We start from the raw sequence: 20,367 nt of genomic DNA on the forward strand, positions 1-20,367 counted from the left end.
GTTGTAGATAGCAACAAAATTGGTTTGAAGTTGAGTTTTTAGGAGTTTATTTTTTCTTGATCTCAATAAATGTAATATTTACATAAATCAACACGGATTTTATTCGAAAAATTAATTAAAAATAAGTATTTTTGTATACATCTCAAGTACTTTCAATTTGAGACATCCTTCTGGATGCTGGAGCTTCTGCTCTATTAGTATTTATATATAAAAAAAATTAAGAAGATTGTCTTAAAATAATTATACCTCAACTCAGCTATTCCGTCATAAGATAGAAATTTCTCTGCCTCCAGATATAGAACAATAATAAAATTTAGATGCAAAGTGATTTGAACTTTTTCAATTTATTCTTTTGAACCAGTATATTTTTCCTTCATACTTGCGTTCTCTTAAACTTTTTAGTACTCATAGTAAGGAGTATTTATTTATTAGTACACATGTATAATTGAGTAGCTTTATTTTTAAGCTATTGCATAGCTTCTATGGGACCGAATCCAGAAATTCCGTAACGGGCTCGGAGGTGTGGCTTGAAGGCATAGCATGCAATAGCTTTACCGCGGCAGTCCCCGAGTGCCACACGTCTTTTTATTATTAAACAAATATCATAATACATAATACATACATAATTATATACATAATTCTTGAAATATATATTCTGTGCCAATTTTTCATATTTTCATTCAAAAGAAAGGGTTGTAATTTGTCGTGGAATAACAAGGAATTATTAAGAATAGAATATTTAATTTTAATTAATAAAATTAAATGTATACTAGAGTATAATTAATGTTATAGATGAAGAGATATTTTTATTACTATAAATGTTATTAGAGCAATATTATTGTGTAAGTACCTATAGAAGATGTAGTGATGTTTAATGCAATCTCCCAATAGAAAAAATAAAAGTCTCGGCCATTTTATGGCGATTAACTATAAAAAGGAGTCGTAAAACCACAAACTACATGAATTGTTCATAATATATTGCATATACATCACGACACCTTTGGGCTTAATAAAATGTACACGTAGACGCTTCCAAAATAGCTTTATAGAATTATTAGCTGTAGAATCTGTATCGACGTGATAATAAATAAATATTTACGACGGTTTTACGGCTTATTAGACCAACTTCGTGTTCATTAAACTATCGATTGTTAACGTCGTAAAACCCTATTGAGAATATATAAAAATGAATCGCAAAATGTGTTGGTAAGCGCATAACTCGAGAACGGCCGAACCGATTTCGATAATTCTTTTTTTATTATATTCCTTGAAGTACGAGGATGGTTTTTATGTAGAGAAAATGTAAATATGTACCACGGGCGAAGCCGGGGCGGACCGCTAGTTGAGAATAAAATTAAATAAGGTAAAAAACAAATATTTTAAAAGTATGTTTGTTCATCATAAATGTTAAGAAAACTTGGCGCATAAAGGTGCTTTTCCACCAATAATATGCGAGGATGTGAAGCGAGGAATCTGGAATGTGTTTGTAATTAATCAAAAGTACTACTAATACGCTTAAAAGTTCAAACTAAATGAAGCGATATGATTGGTTTTTTACAAACACATCCCTCGCTACGCATTTTCGCACGTCTGGTTGAAAAGCACCATAGGATGCATAGAGTATTGTTTTGGTACTAGTTAAATATGTATCACATACACATGCATTTTAATATGTGTAACTTAAATTATAATATAGTCGTAAATTATCACGTCGTTATAGTAATTGTTTTGTTGATGTAGATGTTAGGCGTTTTAGAAATTTTCGGTATACAGTATTAATATTACCTTCTCCGATGTTATAGAGCTTATATTTTCGTGATGTTAGTCGGTAAATAATTAAAAACATGTTCATTGCGATTGGTGTAATTAGAATATTAGTGTCATCAGGATCAGACGTACTGTAGAAGAATCTCAAAACAAATTTTCAATTAAGCTTTGTGATCTTATAGGTGCCTATGTTGTTTTGCACGCCTCATAAGCGAAGCGTTGAGGTGGGTACTACTGTCACTTCGCGCAAAACATCTGATTTTTCAAACTTAAAATGTCTTTATGTATCATACATTGCACTTGTAAGATAATACATACACACACATATAAAGAAAAAACACTATTTTTAACGTTCATGATATTTTTGATGTCATTTTTGTTATTTAAACTAGTTAAAAAACAGTTTAAAAAAGTTCTGTCTTGGACGTCCGTGTGTCTGTATGTGCGGATCCTTTTTCTTGTTAACACGATAGCGACCGAAATACTTTACTAATCGAGTCTTTTTTTTTCTCTTACGCTTGAGTATGCTCAGGAATAGAACCCTTTCATTTTTCAGGGTCTGATTCGATGTGGTTTAATTGTTATTAAATAAACAAAAATAATAATTAATAAATATTTATTAAAAAAAAATTATGAGGCGTGCACTTTTGGATTTTCCAAATTATTTTTTTTTGCTTTTATTTTTTAGAACTAACTAATTATTAGAATGTATAGTGAAACTATAAGCTATCTTGAGGGATTAAGTACTACTGGATGTATGATCTATGCCAGAACTAGAAGAGTTGGGTTTCAATAAAATATTATTGTATGGAGAGGAAGATGATTTGCTTATCAATAAAACCGTATATTATGTAATTATTGTAGTCAAATTAAGTCAATGGTCTTTTTACTAGAACTCTGCTTCTTACTTTTATAAACTGTGTTCTTTTAAATGTGATTTCAAGAGAATTTCATAGCGAATTTACATAATGATGGTATGTATTACATTCAAATGTGTCAATCATTTCAACTGTTACAAATTGTAATGATATAATACTTATATATATAAATATAATTTATGTATAAATTCTATGGATGTTATATTTTAAAACTACTATGTACCTAACATGTTACTGAATAAAATTATTTATCGAATATATGTGTGTTTTATTTCAAGTAGGTACCTACCTTTTAAAATAAACCATGAATAAACCACAAATATTACATCAATGCATATGTACCTACATCGAACTGAGTACCTAATCGTTTAAACAATAATAGATATGATTTTTTGTCAAATTCATGTCAGTAAATTATTCTGACCTAACTTTTATGAGCTGCGGCTACAGCCATGGTAGGTAGGAGGTGAAAGCCGCGTGTTAATTGAATCCCGTGTAATCGTATTTCATCTCTATGTCCCATCGGCCATCAAAATAATATTTTAAGTACAAGTATGTAATCATAATCTTAATATATATAAATCTCGTCAGATCACAATGTTTGTCCTCAATGGACTCCTAAACCACTTAACTGACTATAATAAAATTCGCACACCATGTGCAGTTCGATCCAACTTGAGAGATAGGATAGTTTAAACATGTAGGTACCACGGGCGAAGACGGGGCGGACGACTAGTAATATTATAATAAACAGTGTTTCATATAATTATTAGATTCTTTAACTATTATCTCAATAGGTGGCGTGGGTGTTCCTCAGAGTAAAATAAATTCAGGCAGGCGAAAGACGCGGATTCGATCCGCTAGGAGTATTCTGTGGGTTCGATCCAAGTAATTTTTTGTCCTACAACCCGAGATTTTTTTTAATAATTAATGAATAAAATGTTTGGGGTAAACACGTTTGTTTAAAATATCAGCCATAACTACACAGGTATTCGCTAGGGCTAGATCATAACAAAATACGAATTTCACTCAAAGCTGTCGGTCGTATTATGGACTTTGTAAACTAATATTCAGAACGCGTCAGGGCCGGTAAAAAATACCCTATGGTCAGGGCTTTTCTTCATTGCTACAACGCGTCGTGGTTGTTTACGGTTACGGCACGAATTTCGCTGTTTTTATTTCTCTATGACTTGGAGTTAACTTTTCGCTCAACGAACGGTTTCGTTAAAATATATTGTTACGATATATACTTCCCTATTTTTGTTTGTATATTCTTTAGTATTTTATGAGACACAACTCACACAGTAATTCATGTGGTTGTAATCTATACTGTTTGTTTATGTGAATGCGCTAATCTCGGGAACTACTGGTCCGATTTGAAAAATTCTTTCGGTGTTAGATAGCGCATTTATTGAGGAAGGCTATAGGCTATCATCTATACATCTACGCTAACGCTAAGACCAACAGAGCGGAGCCACGCGGGTAAAATCGCGAGGCACAGCTAGTTTAAAGATATTCCTCAATGGGATACAAATATTTGTTTCAAATGTTCTGTGTTTAATGCATTTCTGTCTGGTTTCTTTGGGATAGAGGTGTTAAGATAAGTAGAGAAATACGATGTTAGAAATAAAACCAAACTTTTAAAGTATAATATTGTTTATTACGTTTTAGACTTATAACTACTTCACCGCCTCTTTCTTCCTGGGTTCTTTTTGTTAGGATTCCGTTGTCCCTTGCCACCTTTGGGTTTCTTTGCAGAGAAGTTTGTGGCATTCCCTTTACCCTTAGCTTTGCGTGGCCCTTTCATTGGTTTAGTGTTCTTTTTCTCTTCCGATCTCCTGGAAAATAGATAGAAACATAAGTTTAAAACAATCAAGTACATTGTAGTATAAAATACAGTTGTAGATTGAAAGGAAGTCAATATCTCTATTGCATGTAAATAAAAAAGTTTTAATAACACCATATAGAGATGGAAATATTCTTTGCCGAAAACTGTCTAGTTCTACACTATACGGAAAATACCCAAAAGATAAAATATGGACATTGTGCAAAATTTTAATATGTATTATTAATTATTTTTTTCAGATACATAATGTAGCAAAGTATATATTTTACTCACTGCACTTGCTCCTGGTGTATATGCTTCGACACAGCCTTTTCCATATCAATTTTGGGCCGTTTCCTCAAGATCCTGTCAATCATGTTCAGATTGTTTTCCTTCTCTGCTTGAGGAGTAGGCACTGGCAATCTCCGTTTCCTTTCCTTTCCTGGGATCAGCTCGTGTACTCCCTTGCCTCTCGCTTCTTTCTCTTTGGGAAGTTTGTCTTGGAACTTCCCTAAGGATGCTGTTGAAGCTTTCGCTACTGTTGTTGCTGTGGCTAACTGTAAAAATATAAAAATATGTTAGAATGGCTTGTTTGTGTTTGTGATGGTGTAGCAAAGGATCATATAGGTCTACTAGATTTCCGCCCGCGGCTTCGCCCGCGTTTTCCGTGGGATTTCCGGGATAAAACCTATCCTATGTGTTAATCCAAGTTACCCTCTATATGTGTGCTAAATTTCATTGTAATCGGTTCAGTAGTTTTTACGTGAAAGAGTAACATTAGTAGTATAATATTAGTAGGATTGCATGTGAACTGGCGGTTGAGGGATAATGATAGCTGTGACATATTATATACAACATAACAACTGTGGCTTTTTTTAATTAAATTAAATTTTTTTCAAAATTGTTCATAATAATGATTAAGTTGTTTTTTTCGATTTTGAGTAAAAGTTAAACAACAAGCTTTTAAGTTATAATATTAGTATGTAGTAGTAGTAGTAAGACTTTGACATGCTTGTTACCTGAGAAGATGTGGCTTTATCTGAAGTGATTGGAATTCCCACTCTTGGTATTTTGACTTTCCTAGCTCTGGCAATATTCTTCAACCTCTGCAGCTCATTTTTGGCAACTTTCTCAGATTTCTCAGAGGCTTTCTTCTCATACATATCTGTCATAGGATCTAAATTTTGTGGCACTTCTATCAACCAATTTTTCTCTTTTTCCGCAGCTGACTTTTTGAATCTGTAAGTTGATACAAAATAGAATTTCTCCACTGAGTTATAAGTAGCAATAAGCAGATATCTATGATCATTTATCATTTGTTGTTATAAAATGCTTTTTTTTTATTTAGAATACATCTTACTTGTAAATATACAAAAATAAGATAGTGAACAAGTGAAATAGTGACATTGCTTTTCTTTTATTTTTGTTAATAATAACTTCTAAGGTTGCATTCAACTATATTCAAGCAATAAGCTATTTAATTATAACAGTCCTTACCCATATAAAGGCACCCATTTTTGCAACTGTTCATCCCATTCTAACTTGGATTTCTTCTGCTTAGTAATACCCTTAGCTTTAGCAAACTCCTGCCACTTGGTCAGCGGCTTCGGTTTGGGAACTGGTTTAGCTCGCGGCAACACAGTTGTGGGCTGCGGAAGACGGACTACAATAGCTTCATCTATCCTCTCCGTTGGAAGCTCCCATATTTTGTTTAGCAATAATTGTGTGTTGTCGCGCGTTAACGCTTGCAAATATGCGTCTCTGTCCTTTTCTGATCTGCAAAATTTTAATTGTTAATGTGACTACACATATAATATGTATATGTCCATGATATTACTATAAACTATTTAAATATTTAATAAATATTTTTTATTAATTATAAATACAAGACATGATTTAAGATTTTTATTATTATAAAATGGTCTCCAAAAATTAAAAATAATATATAATATACAGTAAAATGTAAAAGCTTCTTACTTTATTGGTTTGCTTTCTAAATCATTTGTGTCGCACGCTACAAGTGTGCCGATATCAAATTCCACATCCAAATGCTTTTCAACAGTGATAGGTTTATATTTCTCCGCCTTCTTCTGTTCCCGTTCTAAGATTTCATTGACTATATCCATTTTAGTTTATTTAAAATAACTATTTTAACCTATCATAATTTTCAACGTTTACAACAAGAACATGTGGTAATATCGAATGTCAAGTTGAAGTTTTCTCATTTCTGAAGTACGACTGACAGTTGAGATTCGTTCTGAAATCTACATTAAATTTTTTTACAAACAAATATATTTTTTTTAATATGCCCAGATTGTAATCACGAAAGAATCAGATGATGCATTATTATTTAATATTTAATTATCTATATATATAAAAATGAAACCCGTTTTCCGTGGTCATCACGCGTGAACGGTTGGACCGATTTCGATAATTCTTTGTTTATTATATTCCTTGAAGTACGAGGATGGTTCTTATGTAGAAAAAAACGTAAATATGTACCACGGGCGAAGCCGGGGCGGAGCGCTAGTTATATCTCGTTCATGGACGATGAAAATTAAAAAATTAAATCACGTCATAACTCATAACTCATAATGACGTCTGACGTCTCTGACTACTGAAGACGTTGACTTATTTGTATTTACTATTTTGTTGTTGTTGATCAAATTTATTTGCAAATGTGTTTTTTATTCAGGCTTCAATAGTTCCTAATTCCTTAACAATTCATGACAAAAATTATAAATAGACAAGAATAAAATAATATACTTCAAGTAATAATTGTACAGAAACAAACATGACCGGGGAAACCGAAAAATCCTACAGCTTTAAAACCGAAAACAAATTTATAGTGAAAAGTGGTTGCAAGAAACGAATGTGGAGGTCTTTAAAACAAATTTTAGCTGCTGACAGAACTTTACCTTGGCCTGATGATGCCGTTCTATGTTAGTTAACCTTTTTTTAACCTAAATCTTAATCAAAATACAATCTTTAAATAAAATACAATAACACCATTGTGTTTTCAATTTGTAGTGATTTTTTATGAGAAAAATAATTACTTGAATATTTTGATTTCATCCAGCACCAAACAAATGTGTATGCTCTCTCCATCCTGATTTGAACAACCATTGCATTGTGTTACTATTTCTCACTGGCCTGTTAGGGTTTCAAAATATAAGTCACAAATATTTCATTTTTTAAATTCGTAGATAAATTCATGTGTAAAGCAACAACAATAAGTCTAATTATATTATTTACAGATTATTCAATAAACGCACCACCAACATTCAAACCCACCAAGAAATATTCAGATATATCAGGCTTACCTGCGCCCTATGTGGATAGACATTCCAAGCTCTACTACAGTAATGCTGAAGAATTTGCCACTGTGAGAAATCTGCCGATGGACATAACAGCTGGATACCTTCAATTAAGAGGAGCTAGTACTATAGTAGGATGATTGGGTAACAACTGCTGGAAGGCCTCTTAACATAAATATCAGTATGTAACTATCATGAAGTTACTTATAATGTTATTAATTTATTATTACTGGCCTGTATTAAGATGCTCCCTACCATTGGACTGTGTTATGTCAAGGTATTATTTAATAAATAGTTTTATATTCATTGTTTCTTTTTTATTGAACCCTTTATTAATAAAAACAAACTGAAAATAATGGAGATATATGTAAGCTAATTTATATAAGTAAATACTCAATTTAGTTTGAAGTAAGAAATAACTCCTCGCATTATCACAGAGTAAATAAAAGTAATAAATCAAATGCTAGTAAGTGTTGTCAGTAAGAAGTAAAGAAAAAATAACAAAATGAAAAATAATATATTTTATTACGCTTGTAAATTAATATTAAAATTGATAACTAAAAAACCATTCTTGGCACTGTTTTCTTTGAACCATCTCCCTGACTTGTGTTCCTGCCCCACTGCTGCATACAATTGTTTACTATCACTGCTAAATTGCATGCAGTTAACAAAACCATTTGCTTCTATACTAAACATTGGTTCAAATTTTCTGTACGAATCAAAAACTTTCCATAGCCTAATATGATTGTCATACGATCCTGAAGCAAATAGATCTGAATTTAATAAAGTAGCAAGACTTGTTATCCATCTTGGTATACCATTATCAGAACCATGTGCTTCTAGTACAGTATAAAGAGGTTTCTTTTTAAGTACACTCCATAAACACAAAGTACCATTGTCACTTCCTGATATAAAGTGTTCTTCATCAAGCAGTTTAACTTCATCTAAGCTGCCTTGTGGACCATTGAATATGAGCTGTGACTCTTCTACTATTTTCCATATTCTTATTGTTGTATCTCTACCTCCAGCTGTGATTGCTCTCTCCCTTGTTAAAGCATCTATTGCAGTGATTGGTGACTGGTGACCAAACAGTGTTTCAACGTATGCCATTTCATCCAATGACCAAATTTTCACTGATCTATCTTTAGATGCTGAATATAAATCATGTGTGTTTTTCCTAAATACTAGACCAATAACAATGTCCTTGTGTCCTTTAAATGTATGTAGGTGTTTTAATGTGTGTGGATCCCAAATTTGGATATCATTAGAGTTATCAGATGAGGCAAAGAATTTAGAATCAGTTGATATAGCTATAGACGTAATACCTCCTTTTAGGAACTTGGAATGTGTTTTGTATGTTAGAGTGCCGAGCTTTTTCTTTTCTTTTATGCCCCATTTAATGATGGTTCCTGTTTTGCAGCCGCTAAATATATATAATCCATCATTACTGACACAAATGCACGTTAGTGGAAGCCGGTGTTCCTTGGCGCGAATTAATCTGACGTCATCTTTTGCTGGCGCACTGTAATTGCTCGCAACTTCAACACGTAATTTACCTTTTTGTTCCAAGTAGTCTCTTTGTAAACGTTTTTCAACTGCATCGTCTAGTTCCTTAAATTCAGCTCTCTTCGCCTCTTCCTTCTCTATTTCTTCTAAATATTTCTTAGCTAATCTTAACTTCTTTTGTTCGGCGGTTTCGTGGTCGCTTTCAGACTGTTCGCCATCGGAGAACTTTTTAATATCCAAATCACTGTCCGACGATTCGTGACCATTTTCGAGGTTAGGGGCATTTGCCTTTTTTGGCTTCTTTTTATTTATTTTCTCACCCTTTCTTTTATGAACTTGTCTTGATTTACCTTTTAGGAAAAATGAAGAAGACATTTCATAAGGCTTAATTTATAAGAATAATTATTTAACGATTTTTTGAAGTGAACATTGAAGACAGGCACCACGTTTATTTGAAGTTGACTTGTATCTTGTACTATTTTGACAGTTGACAATTATTATGAATATGGCATTGACACTTTCAATTTTTTAATTAGAACAGGCGGACGGCAATAGCACGCAATTAGTGTTTTGGTTCGACATCAATTTCCTTATTCATTGGTCAATAATAAACGAAAACGATTTGAGATTAAATGGCGCTAAATATTATTTACTAACCATGTTTTACTATTACGTACTAATTACTCTAAAATATTATACATGAAGACTGATGCAGACATTACACAGAGACACTCGGAGCAATTATCAAGCCGGCTTGTTAATTGCTCCGAGCAGAGAAAAGACATGTGGGAAGCATTACATGCTCTGTGCGAGAAGCGACTTTGCTTCTAAGGCCGCGTTTCCATCTGCAAGAAATGTCCGACAGTCAGCAGTCTGTCTGACAGCAGCTTGCAAGTCTACTTGCAGGTGGAAACGCGGAATTAACTTGCAAGCTGCTGTCACAGACTGTCGGAAATTTCTTGCGGAAGTTTTCTTGCAGATGGAAACGCGGCCTAATGCTATGCAGTGATTCCATTAAAGCCTCTAGATGTAAATTTAGCTTTTTGATTATAAAATGACCTAAAATACTTTACTTTTAACGACAGGTAAATTTTTCTTTGCTTTAGTCAAGTCTGTTTGTTCTTTTGTTCTAAAGTCTTTCGCTCAGCTCATGCTCATTGAGCGGCCACTACGCGTTGCAAGCGTTCTCATCAGAGCTACAGCACGAATCCGCATTGTGCCTCTTTTAGTGTAATAAAAATAACGACGCCTTGTTTTTTTTTTGCTCAATGAGCGTTTCCTGTCTTTGAGTGTTAAGGAGGCATAAAGGTGGAATAAAAAACACACATTCTAAGAATACTTTATTTAAGACAACTCGTAAACCTAGGTACAATATGTGTCACATAATATCCATGTCTGTAGACTCTTCATTCTTGATGATAATTTTAAAGAAAGGCCAGTGGCATAGACGAAAAATAAATCATAAAATTGTGCTTTACCCTTTCTTTAAAACCTAAAAAAATTAATGTTGCCCTAGACATGTACTTTGTTAGTTTTAAAGCAGGGAGGGAGTATCCGTCATTTTACCGAGAAACCTAGACGCGATCTGCAAATCACAGGAAACAGCACAGCAAACTGCCACAGCATACAGGCCAGCGGCAGCACCGGCCTGCCAAACAAATCCATATGTTAGATTCCACTAAACTGCTGAATTCCAAACTTTAATGAAACTGGCAAGATGATTATGTAAATACCACAGACAGAAATCGTAAAGCTATCACTAAATGTTGGGATTAGAACATCAAGCGTTTAGAGGACAAACAATTGAACTGTTTACCCACAAATTTCTTCAAAATTCAAACCCCAAATTCAGTCATACCTTTACGAAATCGTGAAGTAATCGTGGTGGTATTAACAAAATACATCTTACACCTTTGTGAATTAATATTGAAAATGAAATGGATAAATGGCCCCACCATAGAGCCGATGCGTGTCTCGGTTTGTCAATAAATAGTAAAATATTACTCATAACTTATGCACTGCAACAACAGCAATTCAGCAGTTGTCAGCAATCAGCAAGAACCACCCCCCCTCCCCGCAAACCGCCTCGCTCCCCGCGATCTCCTCGCGTCCTGAGCATACCAACATGTTAATTAATTCTTTTAATTACATTAACAATACTAAGATACTTAACTAATGCAGACAATTAAAACAATCAAGTGATTACAATTTATTGGAAAAAAAAACTTATTCAAGGTTTGTTCAAGATTAAAACATAAATAGCAGTAATAAAGAGGTTTTTATGTAGTTACCGAATGAAAAATTGTCGTTTTAAACATCCAATTAAGACAAGATGCCCAAAATTAAGGTTTCTCTGGAAGAATAATTGTCTCTAGGGTTGATATTAAATGCAAATTTATAATCAGATACTTATGCATACATTTATTTAATTTTGAAAACAGATGTTTTGTATTTAGTGAAAGAACATAAAATAAAAATATATTTTTATATCTGACATGAATTGACTTTGGATTACAATTTTACAGCCAAAGCATTTGAGTATTGCTTGAAAAAAAAAAAGAGTGTGTTTTACAATACAAGTTTGAAGTAACTTAAAACTAAAAAGTTTTTTGTAACATAATATTTATGCCACTATGTTGATCATAGTTATGTCTGTGGTTCTTAAAATAAATTGAAGTTGGATAGTACCTTAGCCCAAGCTGCTTGAGTCAGGACAATGCAGCTTTTCAGCTATTAATCGGCACTCAACCTGTACACATACAATTATAATTAAAATAAACAATCACATAAATAGGTACTGAAGTTATTTACTTGTAGAAAAATCTTAATTGCAATGTTTTAATTATTTGGTCTTCTTGATTCTATTTGCACATCATTTTAAACAATTTTGACTGTGTGAAAATATGTGAACATTTTAGCTATGTTACGCATTTAAATCCAAGACAATGCAATTTATTGTTAGTTCCATTTAAACTAAAAGTAGTTTCTTAATTCTTTTGAATTATTATTAATATTCTTCCAAAAAGTACCTATTCTTAAATTCTGAATGCTTTGTTCTACAATATACACATTTTTAAGGAAACTGTTCATTTTTAATAACACAAGGATGAAGCTATTATAAAAAGTAACAAACAAATGCTAATGCTTACCCAACACATCAATGCCTGGAGCGCGAACGGGATCTGGAGTGGCTGCGAGAGCGTCCCCTGGAGCTCTTGGAGTCCGAGCGGGACCGAGACCGGGAGCGAGAGCGCGAGCGGCTGCGGGAGTACGACCGGCGGCGCGAGCGGGATTTAGACCTGGATCGACGACGTGAACGAGACCGTGAACGGGAATTGCTAAAAAAATACCATCACACACAAATATAAACACGCGCAAAAACTACATTCGGGACCTTCGTAGCGCTGGAAATTTAATGCAATCAAAGCTCGTTAATTATATTTCAATGCTGTACTACAATGTGTAGCACTTCAAGTTAACGCAATTAAAAGGCCATGTACATCAATAGCGCGTAAGTACCTGCGGCGGCGATCGTATCTGCTGCGGTAGGGTGACGATGGTCGACCGTAACGCGCCATCTGAACGCGGAGCTCCCTGCCATCCAACATCCGTCCATCCAAAGAATCTAGCGCCTCCTCAGCATCGCGCCGATCGTAAAATCTGCAATAATTAGTTATATACAATCAACATAACTAACCTCTGAATCATATTACGTCATGGCTTGTTCTAACTGATAATATTCAAATTATTATACCTGACGAATGCAAATCCTCTGCTTTCTCTAGTATACCGGTCTCTGGGGATATATATGTCTCCAACATCACCGCATCTTTCGAAAACGCGGCGTAAATCATCAGGTGTCGTGCGATACGTTAAATTGTCCACTTTTAATGACACCATCCCGTCAATACGGGGTGGTGGTCGTCCGTAACTCATTTTTAATAACTTTTATTACCGTTTTAGTTAAAAACACAAACTATAAAGTTCACTTTCAAACTTTGATCCACACAAAACAAAATGGCGTCACAAGTAAGTAGGATTATTCCACGCGGTGAAAATAGCGTCTGTCTCTCGTTCTTTTTGCAATGAAAATGACAGGGCTTGAACGAATGACGAATCACGAATGACAGCTCACAACTCGCAAGTCACTGTTCCGGCTGCACAGAGTATAAAGTAAAAAGACTCATTCACTCTTTATGTTAGTACTGTGTATAACACAGGTGTATAATCCCGATTTGTCTTTCCCAAGCTTGATTTGTCTTTCCCAACCCAAGCTCACTTATCACAATTTATTTACTAATGAATATAACTGACTCATCTGCTGAATTTTGAATTTATATATAGTACAATGTGTACATAGGTTAAATATATTTTATTTTTATAAGATTAATACGTGATCAATATTGAAATTTGATAACTGCATTACATTATACAGTCCTAGATTACAAAATAAATACAGTCATTCAAACTTGTTTTATCACTTCCATTTGTTTACAGAAGAAAACATCTTAGTTACCATGACAATATTGGTATAATACATTGCTGACGACTTGTAGGTTAATAATTTTTTATCTAATTAATCAAAATTCCAAAAGTAAAACCATTCATGGCTGACAGAATGAAAGGAATAAAGCAAGTTAGGAATAAAAAACTTTTACCCGATTTACGAAAAGAGGGAGAACTGAGCAAGGACATTGTGTTGTCTACTAAAGAAAAGCACGGAGTTTCCGCAGGATCCCGTCTTTACTCTCATCATACTTTAGCCAGCGTCAGAAAACTAAGTTTCTTTCATCCGTTTTTGTAAGTTTTATATAGGATTCATGTCAATTCAATTTCGTAACAATAATAAAGTTGATGGACATGAGTAGAGGAAGCATATATACCATTTACCTGTATACTGTATGGGTACGGTATGTTAGAGCTGCATTCCGTGCGATGACCAAATTTTTCGAGATCCCTATTCCTGCTTTCCAATCCTTTATCCCAATTCGCCTTTGGCAAATCGACTACACTCCTTTACGATGCTTAGGAACTAGTCCTAAGCAATATTTCAAGCTTAATTATGATAATGAGTACCCCTACTAAAGTATAAGTAAACACGTTAAAGCTTCTTAATGACTTTATCAGCTTGCCAGAAGACAGTCTCGATATAGTCCTTGCTGCTGTATACAATCACTCAACTGAACGCTTCGCTGACAAGGAGGATCTTTACTTACAACCCGAAACAATCGGCTGCGATACGTGGAGACGTTTAAGAAATACTTATGATAAGCTACCGCCAGTTGTTATTCCTCTGGTATTGTATTTCCTACTAAATTATTTAAATAGGTACATCCTATTGCAGTTATATATTAGGGCATTTCATACCCAATCAAGAGCAATATATAGAGCCTTCCATATCTATATGCCAGCTGTATTATATTTTTTGTAGTATCCGCAATATTGTTTTAGGTTTATTAATATTAATCCTCATCGTTTTAAGTAAATATTATCCATGCTTTTCAGGGTCATCCTATGAAACGTGGAGGTATCACGGAAAAACGGTCACCCTTTAGCGTAAAGTTGATGAATTCTGGAGTGCATTCTTCACAAACCAATCCAGGATACAGTAGACAGCCAGCTGGAGGCGCTATATTCTTCTATTAAATTATTTGAAACATAATAAAATCAACCCTCAGAACTTTAGGGCAAAAAGTTGGTTTTTATAAAGTATAGGAAGAAAATTAATTTGCTCAATATTGTTGTAGTATACTCATTTTTTTAAAAGTATTCGGAATTATAATTTTCATAAGTTGAATTGTTTTAGTTCATGTCTTATTTTCAGCTAATCCACCGTAACGTAATTTGCATTAGTAGGTAGGTAAGGTACAAGGTAGACACCTATATGTACTTACCAGGGAGTAAATCATAGTAAAGGACACGTACTATCAATGTACTTTGTTCAAAATAAAATATTAAATGTGAAAATTAACATCTTTGATTTTATCTTACACAATTTTAACTAGAAAGGATGTATGCACACTGCATACATGTATATGTTTGATGGTTTTTATCGATATTTTGATGTATTTAGGAGTTAAGGTCAATATATGGCTTCTAAATAAATAATAAAAAACGATTTAATTATTTTACTTTCACTCTCACTCAACAATTCAACCAATTTGGAATGAAAATAGGTGACGACCCAGACCTAGACCCAGACTCATTCTAGAGAAGTCGTTCCGTAAGAAGTCCTACCGGGTAGTTAGTAGGAATTATAAGTGGTAACTATTTCTTTTTTAAAAGAAACAACCGCCAAAGGATTGAACCGTCAACTTTTTGTGAAACTGCGGGTAACTAAATACACATTTTGATTAGCAGCTCACAACGTATATCTTTTTATTACTTAGGCAAGTACTTGAAAATGTAGTTACGCGTATTACGCGTATACTTTATAAAACCACATGTAAATATTATATCAATGGTATAGTTGAACCACAGACTAATAATATACATACTACGATCATATAAGCTTCTTGACTACGATACAATTAAAAGTTAAAACATTGAGAAAATACTTTTTGCAAACATTTCTAATTTTCTACTTGCTTTGACAGGATGTGATGGAAGGGAAAGATATATTTTGTCATTTATTTATTTTCTCCCACTTTTCTCCATTATCGGTGATTGCAAATAATTATTCATATTAGATATACTTAGAAGAATTTTTTTCAAAATTATTTTTATCGTTATTATAATTAACTATCAATTAATGTAATTATATAACATTGGATGGAGTATTCAAAATCTTTAGGTATGTTAAGTTTTACAATTATTATTGTATATCTAACAAATAAAATCAATCTGTTATAATTTTTCAATATTCACATAGTTACTTACTTACCTATACATTCAACAATGTCGATAGATAACTCACGGAAGAAGGCCCGAAGAGTGCGGTCATGGTACCTCTACGAACAGTTTAAATCTCTTGAAAAGAGCCAATCAGATGCAGCTCAGAGACTGAAAGACAAATCATACCAAGAGAGGATTTTGCACCAAGAATTAAGTGAGAGAAGGGCACGAAGAAGATTGTGCGATCAATTTGGTCTTTGTCAAAGCGAATCGAGGATTGATAAAGGTGTTGATAGTATACCATCTACTACCTTATTTAGTTCAAGTACAGATGACCTGTATCAGAGTTTCTGTAAACTGCACGGGGATCATGAAAATATAGATTCAAGCAGTTGCGATGGCTCTCAGTCAAGCAAATTTTATAATGATTGCAAAACAGCCCGTTGCTCTGACGAAGCCAGCAAAGAGAACAGTGTCACAAGCGTCGTCCAGAATCTAAAATTCGAAGATAATCTCACAGATAACGTAAAAGAAGATTTACAAACTGTACAGAGGAATATAGCAGAAAATATAAATATTCAACTCGAAACTGTTAAAGAAAATATTGAGTGTCTTGAGAAGTATACAAAGTTATGTTGTGAAGAAGGGAAAATATCCGAAGATGAGAGCTTTGATTCCGTCTTCGCCTGTGAATGTGAAAGGAAAAGAGAAGATGCAATGAAACTAAAGCATAAGAATACTGAATGCAATTTGTTTCTAGTTTGGTCAAAATTGGTTACATTTTCGTACAATCTGATGCAAATGAGCTCAGGTTTGCCCTCTTCTATTTTTTAATTATTTCATTTATTATTATTAAGGACATCTATTGTCTACGAAATAACCGGTTTTTTTCTTCCAGGAAATTGTTACAATGACTACAGCACGCAACTTCTTACTGCAGTTTTAGCGTGTGATATTCTTCGGCGAGCTTTGAACAAAATGTGTAAATAATAATTAAGTATAAGTATCTAGATACTATGTTTGATATCCAATTTTGTGCCTTGATAATTGGGGACCTTATTCACTGTTAATAATTCTTAACTACTTAGCGCAAAATGTTAAACCCATAACAAGTTTACTTGGGCTTAGCCGTTATATTTCGCATTTTCGCAGGTTTCTTGAGGGTTTTCTTTCACTAGATCCTTCTCCTGACCATAACGACCACATCTAAATATTATTGAAATCGGTCCAGACGCAAACGCGTGCTGCCGTGACCAACGGAAATAGGGATATAGAAGATGTATATGGGTCGTTTTCAAAATAATTGTACATTACTACAAAATGTTTGTCCCCCTAAAAAATCTTCGAAAAAAATATGGTTACGACTGAAATAAATCATTGTTAACGTTTTACAGACTAAACTTAAGCATACTGCATATCATTTCTGATGAAAAGCAATGAATTGCGATTCAAATTCTTACATAAATTTAATGTGAAAATAAAGTAACAAAAAAAGCTCCATACATTTTTTTATTGTCCCCTATGTGGACGACAATGAAAACCAATATTTTTATCAGAATTTTTGTATGAAACTTCCTATTTTTTTGTATCATAATTAAAAAGCAATGTTTGAAGTGTTATATCTGATAGATTAAACTATTTAAATTACCTTAAATAAACGAAGAATGACATATTATAAAATGTCCCTATCAATCGTTACAATTTCGTGACACTGATTTATTGACTTATTTAACCAACTTCTTGTATCACAAAGAAGAGGAATCTAACTCTAATCATTGGCAAAACTGGTCATGTCACGAAAAGTAAGGTCACATTAACGCGCCGCCATTTTGTTCGTCGTCCAGACATGGAAGAAGTCCTGTAGTGTGCTGTGCAAAAAATTTAGTTACATTTTCCTAACGACGTATTCTCAACAAAAGTAAGTACATTTTGAAGAATTCACCTACCGCAATTGTAATATACTTAAATTATGACTAGAGTAATAGATTACACTTTCAATCTAATGGTAAATGTGATTATGTTTTGTGTAAAAGTATTTCTTAGGTTATTTTTTACATGTTACTGACGAACAATTTCTTGACATTTACTGACGTCAGTAAATTGTAGACGGTAAAGCTGTGGTCTCATGTGTAAAGTATGAAAATAAGATATTAAAATGTGTGTTAAATTAATGTAACGAATAAAAATAAAGGAGAAAAACAATAAATCTCTCAAGATTATTTTTTTGTAACTACAGGCCATACTTTTTTAAACCATGATGTAGGGTTAGTAAAGTCGGGCTTAGGGACTTGACTTTTCCTGGGATCTGATAACTTTTTTATAGTGAAAGCGGATCAGTGAGTCTTGGCCTCCAATTTTACAAGTGGTTTCTGATGGGATAACGCTTGCCTTATTGCATTTAGTGTTGATCGCTTTTCCACCCACACGAGTGATGCTTACTTTTGTTTTTATTTTTATTCAAAATACATATATCCAACAGCTTTTTTTAGTTTCAGAATGCCGCTAACCGGTGCCGAACGGCAAAAAAATACATTGAAAAACTAAAAAAGCAAAACCCTGAAAAATATGAAAAGAAAAGGAAAAAACACCTCGAGAAAGTGAAACAAAGACAAAGAAAAATATCAGATCTTAATGACAGTGAAAAAGAAGCTCGAAGACAAAAATGGAAAGAAGCTAATGATAGAAGAAAATAAAAGGAAAACCAAACAGAGAATTATAAAAATTGATTGTTTCTTGATTATTTTGTAACTAAAAATATATTTTTTTTTAACTAGTGACTTCTTACTTTTTTATATGTAATATTACCGTATTCTGAATACAGCCTTACTTTTACAACTTCCTGACATTTCCTAACGAAACAGTTTACTGACAATTTCGTGATGTACAAATATTTTGAAAATGACCCATATAATCTACCCATGCTTCAATTATCAAATTTTAATTTTAGGTTATATTTTGCAGCCTTACGTTTCTCCAATAAAATTTGCTCCTAGTGAACAAGATGTTTCAATAGATACAAAATCATATAAAAATGCAAAAGCGACGTTTGAACACGGTAAAAAACAAAAAAATAAGCAACCGAAACTTGAGGTAGCTTTAATTTTAGTTTGTGTTTTCATAAAAGTACATAGGCATTTATGATTTAACAAAATTATAACTGTATTTTTAGATTCGATCCAGTCAAAATTCATATGAAAAAAGATATAATGCGTCTGAGAGAAAATGGCATTCACTTGAAAACAGAATAAATGAAAAGAAATGCCAAATGAATGAACCAAAGAGTGAATCAATGCGCAGTATTGCCAGGTTTCATGACTCGTGGAAATCGACCGAAAAATCTGGGAGCACCATTTGGCCTGATGATTTTAAAACTTACAATCGCAAACCAAATTGTAGATGTTATAATATAAAAGGAGTTGTTAATTCAATGTTGCAATTGTCTAGATGTTTGGATAATGCATTGCGTGATATACAAAGCTCAGCTTTGTGATTCATTTTGATATATTTACGTTTATAGCGGGACGGTATTTGTTTTGATACTTTTTGTCTTGAATTTTAATAAAATAGCTTCAACAAGTAGAATTTGTGTATCTTTTAATTTTTTAAATGCCTCATTGAATATATCGCAAGGGTTTATGACAAATGAAACGAAAACTACAAAACAAATAGGTAACACTTTAATACAATGTGTCGACTGTACAACAGCGAAATTTACATAACAGAGTTTTATATCAGTATGTATCGTAAAATCATAAGAATATTCCCCTGCACATTTGCAATTTGTATTATTGTTAGAATAATAATTCAGTGATGACACGAATCACGGGGTTTCCTAAAAATGGTGCGTTAAAAATTACTTAGTATTAAGTAATGTAGCTTGAAACCGTATTTCCCATGAAACGAACTACCCACTCGAATGTTAAATAAAACTGTTCATATATGTATTGCGAAATAGCCAATAGGTACACTTGAAAATCTAATTCTTCACTTTATCTATTACCCTCATTAGACATCCCGTGTTTGCACTGAAACTATTTGAGAAAAACAATTATTTTTTTAATCTCTGAAGGCTGATTACATAGCACTTCCATCAGTATAAGGCAATCGGAATATTTATTTTTCTATAGGCTTATTTGGTATTATTTTAATTTCATTTCCTATATATAATGGTGCATTATAATATGAATATAGAAAATATACTCGTTTTTAGTGTGTCATTATTAAGTCTATGATACACGTA

The 20,367-nt window shown here is 33.2% G+C and overlaps 6 protein-coding genes across 8 annotated transcripts; 3 read left to right on the forward strand and 3 right to left on the reverse strand.

Annotated features, from left to right (window-relative positions):
- Window positions 1–4,283: 4,283 nt before the first annotated feature.
- LOC149486363 (ribosome biogenesis regulatory protein homolog) lies at window positions 4,284–6,678 on the reverse strand. The gene is made up of 5 exons (XM_089697975.1): window positions 6,448–6,678; window positions 5,968–6,246; window positions 5,490–5,709; window positions 4,765–5,027; window positions 4,284–4,483 (listed from the first exon to the last, which is right to left on the reverse strand). The coding sequence occupies exons 1-5, from the start codon at window positions 6,594–6,596 to the stop codon at window positions 4,330–4,332; spliced, it is 1,065 nt and encodes a 354-aa protein (XP_089554101.1). The 5' UTR covers window positions 6,597–6,678; the 3' UTR covers window positions 4,284–4,329.
- A 393-nt stretch (window positions 6,679–7,071) lies between these two features.
- LOC149486364 (INO80 complex subunit C) lies at window positions 7,072–7,986 on the forward strand. Its single transcript, XM_089697978.1, has 2 exons — window positions 7,072–7,412; window positions 7,728–7,986. Exons 1-2 carry the CDS (start codon window positions 7,265–7,267, stop codon window positions 7,925–7,927), a joined length of 348 nt encoding a protein of 115 aa, XP_089554104.1. The 5' UTR covers window positions 7,072–7,264; the 3' UTR covers window positions 7,928–7,986.
- A 306-nt stretch (window positions 7,987–8,292) lies between these two features.
- On the reverse strand, window positions 8,293–9,846 carry U3-55K (U3 small nuclear riboprotein factor 55K). The gene has a single exon (XM_089697976.1). The coding sequence runs from the start codon at window positions 9,666–9,668 to the stop codon at window positions 8,313–8,315; it is 1,356 nt and encodes a 451-aa protein (XP_089554102.1). The 5' UTR covers window positions 9,669–9,846; the 3' UTR covers window positions 8,293–8,312.
- Window positions 9,847–10,620: 774 nt separating this feature from the next.
- Window positions 10,621–13,391, reverse strand: SC35 (SR family splicing factor SC35). Of its 3 annotated transcripts, XR_016315946.1 has the most exons (5): window positions 13,048–13,390; window positions 12,813–12,953; window positions 12,443–12,631; window positions 11,982–12,042; window positions 10,621–11,404 (listed from the first exon to the last, which is right to left on the reverse strand). XR_016315946.1 is itself a non-coding variant. In XM_089697980.1 (4 exons), the coding sequence occupies exons 1-3, from the start codon at window positions 13,227–13,229 to the stop codon at window positions 12,451–12,453; spliced, it is 465 nt and encodes a 154-aa protein (XP_089554106.1). In that variant the 5' UTR covers window positions 13,230–13,391; the 3' UTR covers window positions 10,621–12,042; window positions 12,443–12,450. The 3 variants fall into 3 exon arrangements, 2 of the variants coding, with proteins under 2 accessions (XP_089554106.1, XP_089554105.1); XM_089697980.1 differs by having other exon boundaries at window positions 10,621–12,042; window positions 12,443–12,592; window positions 13,048–13,391; XM_089697979.1 differs by having other exon boundaries at window positions 10,621–12,042.
- Window positions 13,392–13,747: 356 nt separating this feature from the next.
- On the forward strand, window positions 13,748–15,048 carry LOC149486367 (protein CFAP276). Its single transcript, XM_089697793.1, has 3 exons — window positions 13,748–14,093; window positions 14,421–14,589; window positions 14,799–15,048. The coding sequence occupies exons 1-3, from the start codon at window positions 13,900–13,902 to the stop codon at window positions 14,937–14,939; spliced, it is 504 nt and encodes a 167-aa protein (XP_089553919.1). The 5' UTR covers window positions 13,748–13,899; the 3' UTR covers window positions 14,940–15,048.
- Window positions 15,049–15,990: 942 nt separating this feature from the next.
- LOC149486368 (uncharacterized) lies at window positions 15,991–19,646 on the forward strand. Its single transcript, XM_089697982.1, has 5 exons — window positions 15,991–16,086; window positions 16,201–16,938; window positions 17,026–17,109; window positions 19,075–19,217; window positions 19,297–19,646. The coding sequence occupies exons 1-5, from the start codon at window positions 16,065–16,067 to the stop codon at window positions 19,615–19,617; spliced, it is 1,308 nt and encodes a 435-aa protein (XP_089554108.1). The 5' UTR covers window positions 15,991–16,064; the 3' UTR covers window positions 19,618–19,646.
- The last annotated feature ends 721 nt before the right edge of the window (window positions 19,647–20,367 follow it).

Source organism: Colias philodice, chromosome 8 (assembly GCF_061535455.1).
Source record: "Colias philodice isolate Cphi_HAF_F1 chromosome 8, ilColPhil1 Martin Lab GWU primary, whole genome shotgun sequence".
NCBI lineage: Eukaryota > Metazoa > Arthropoda > Insecta > Lepidoptera > Pieridae > Colias > Colias philodice.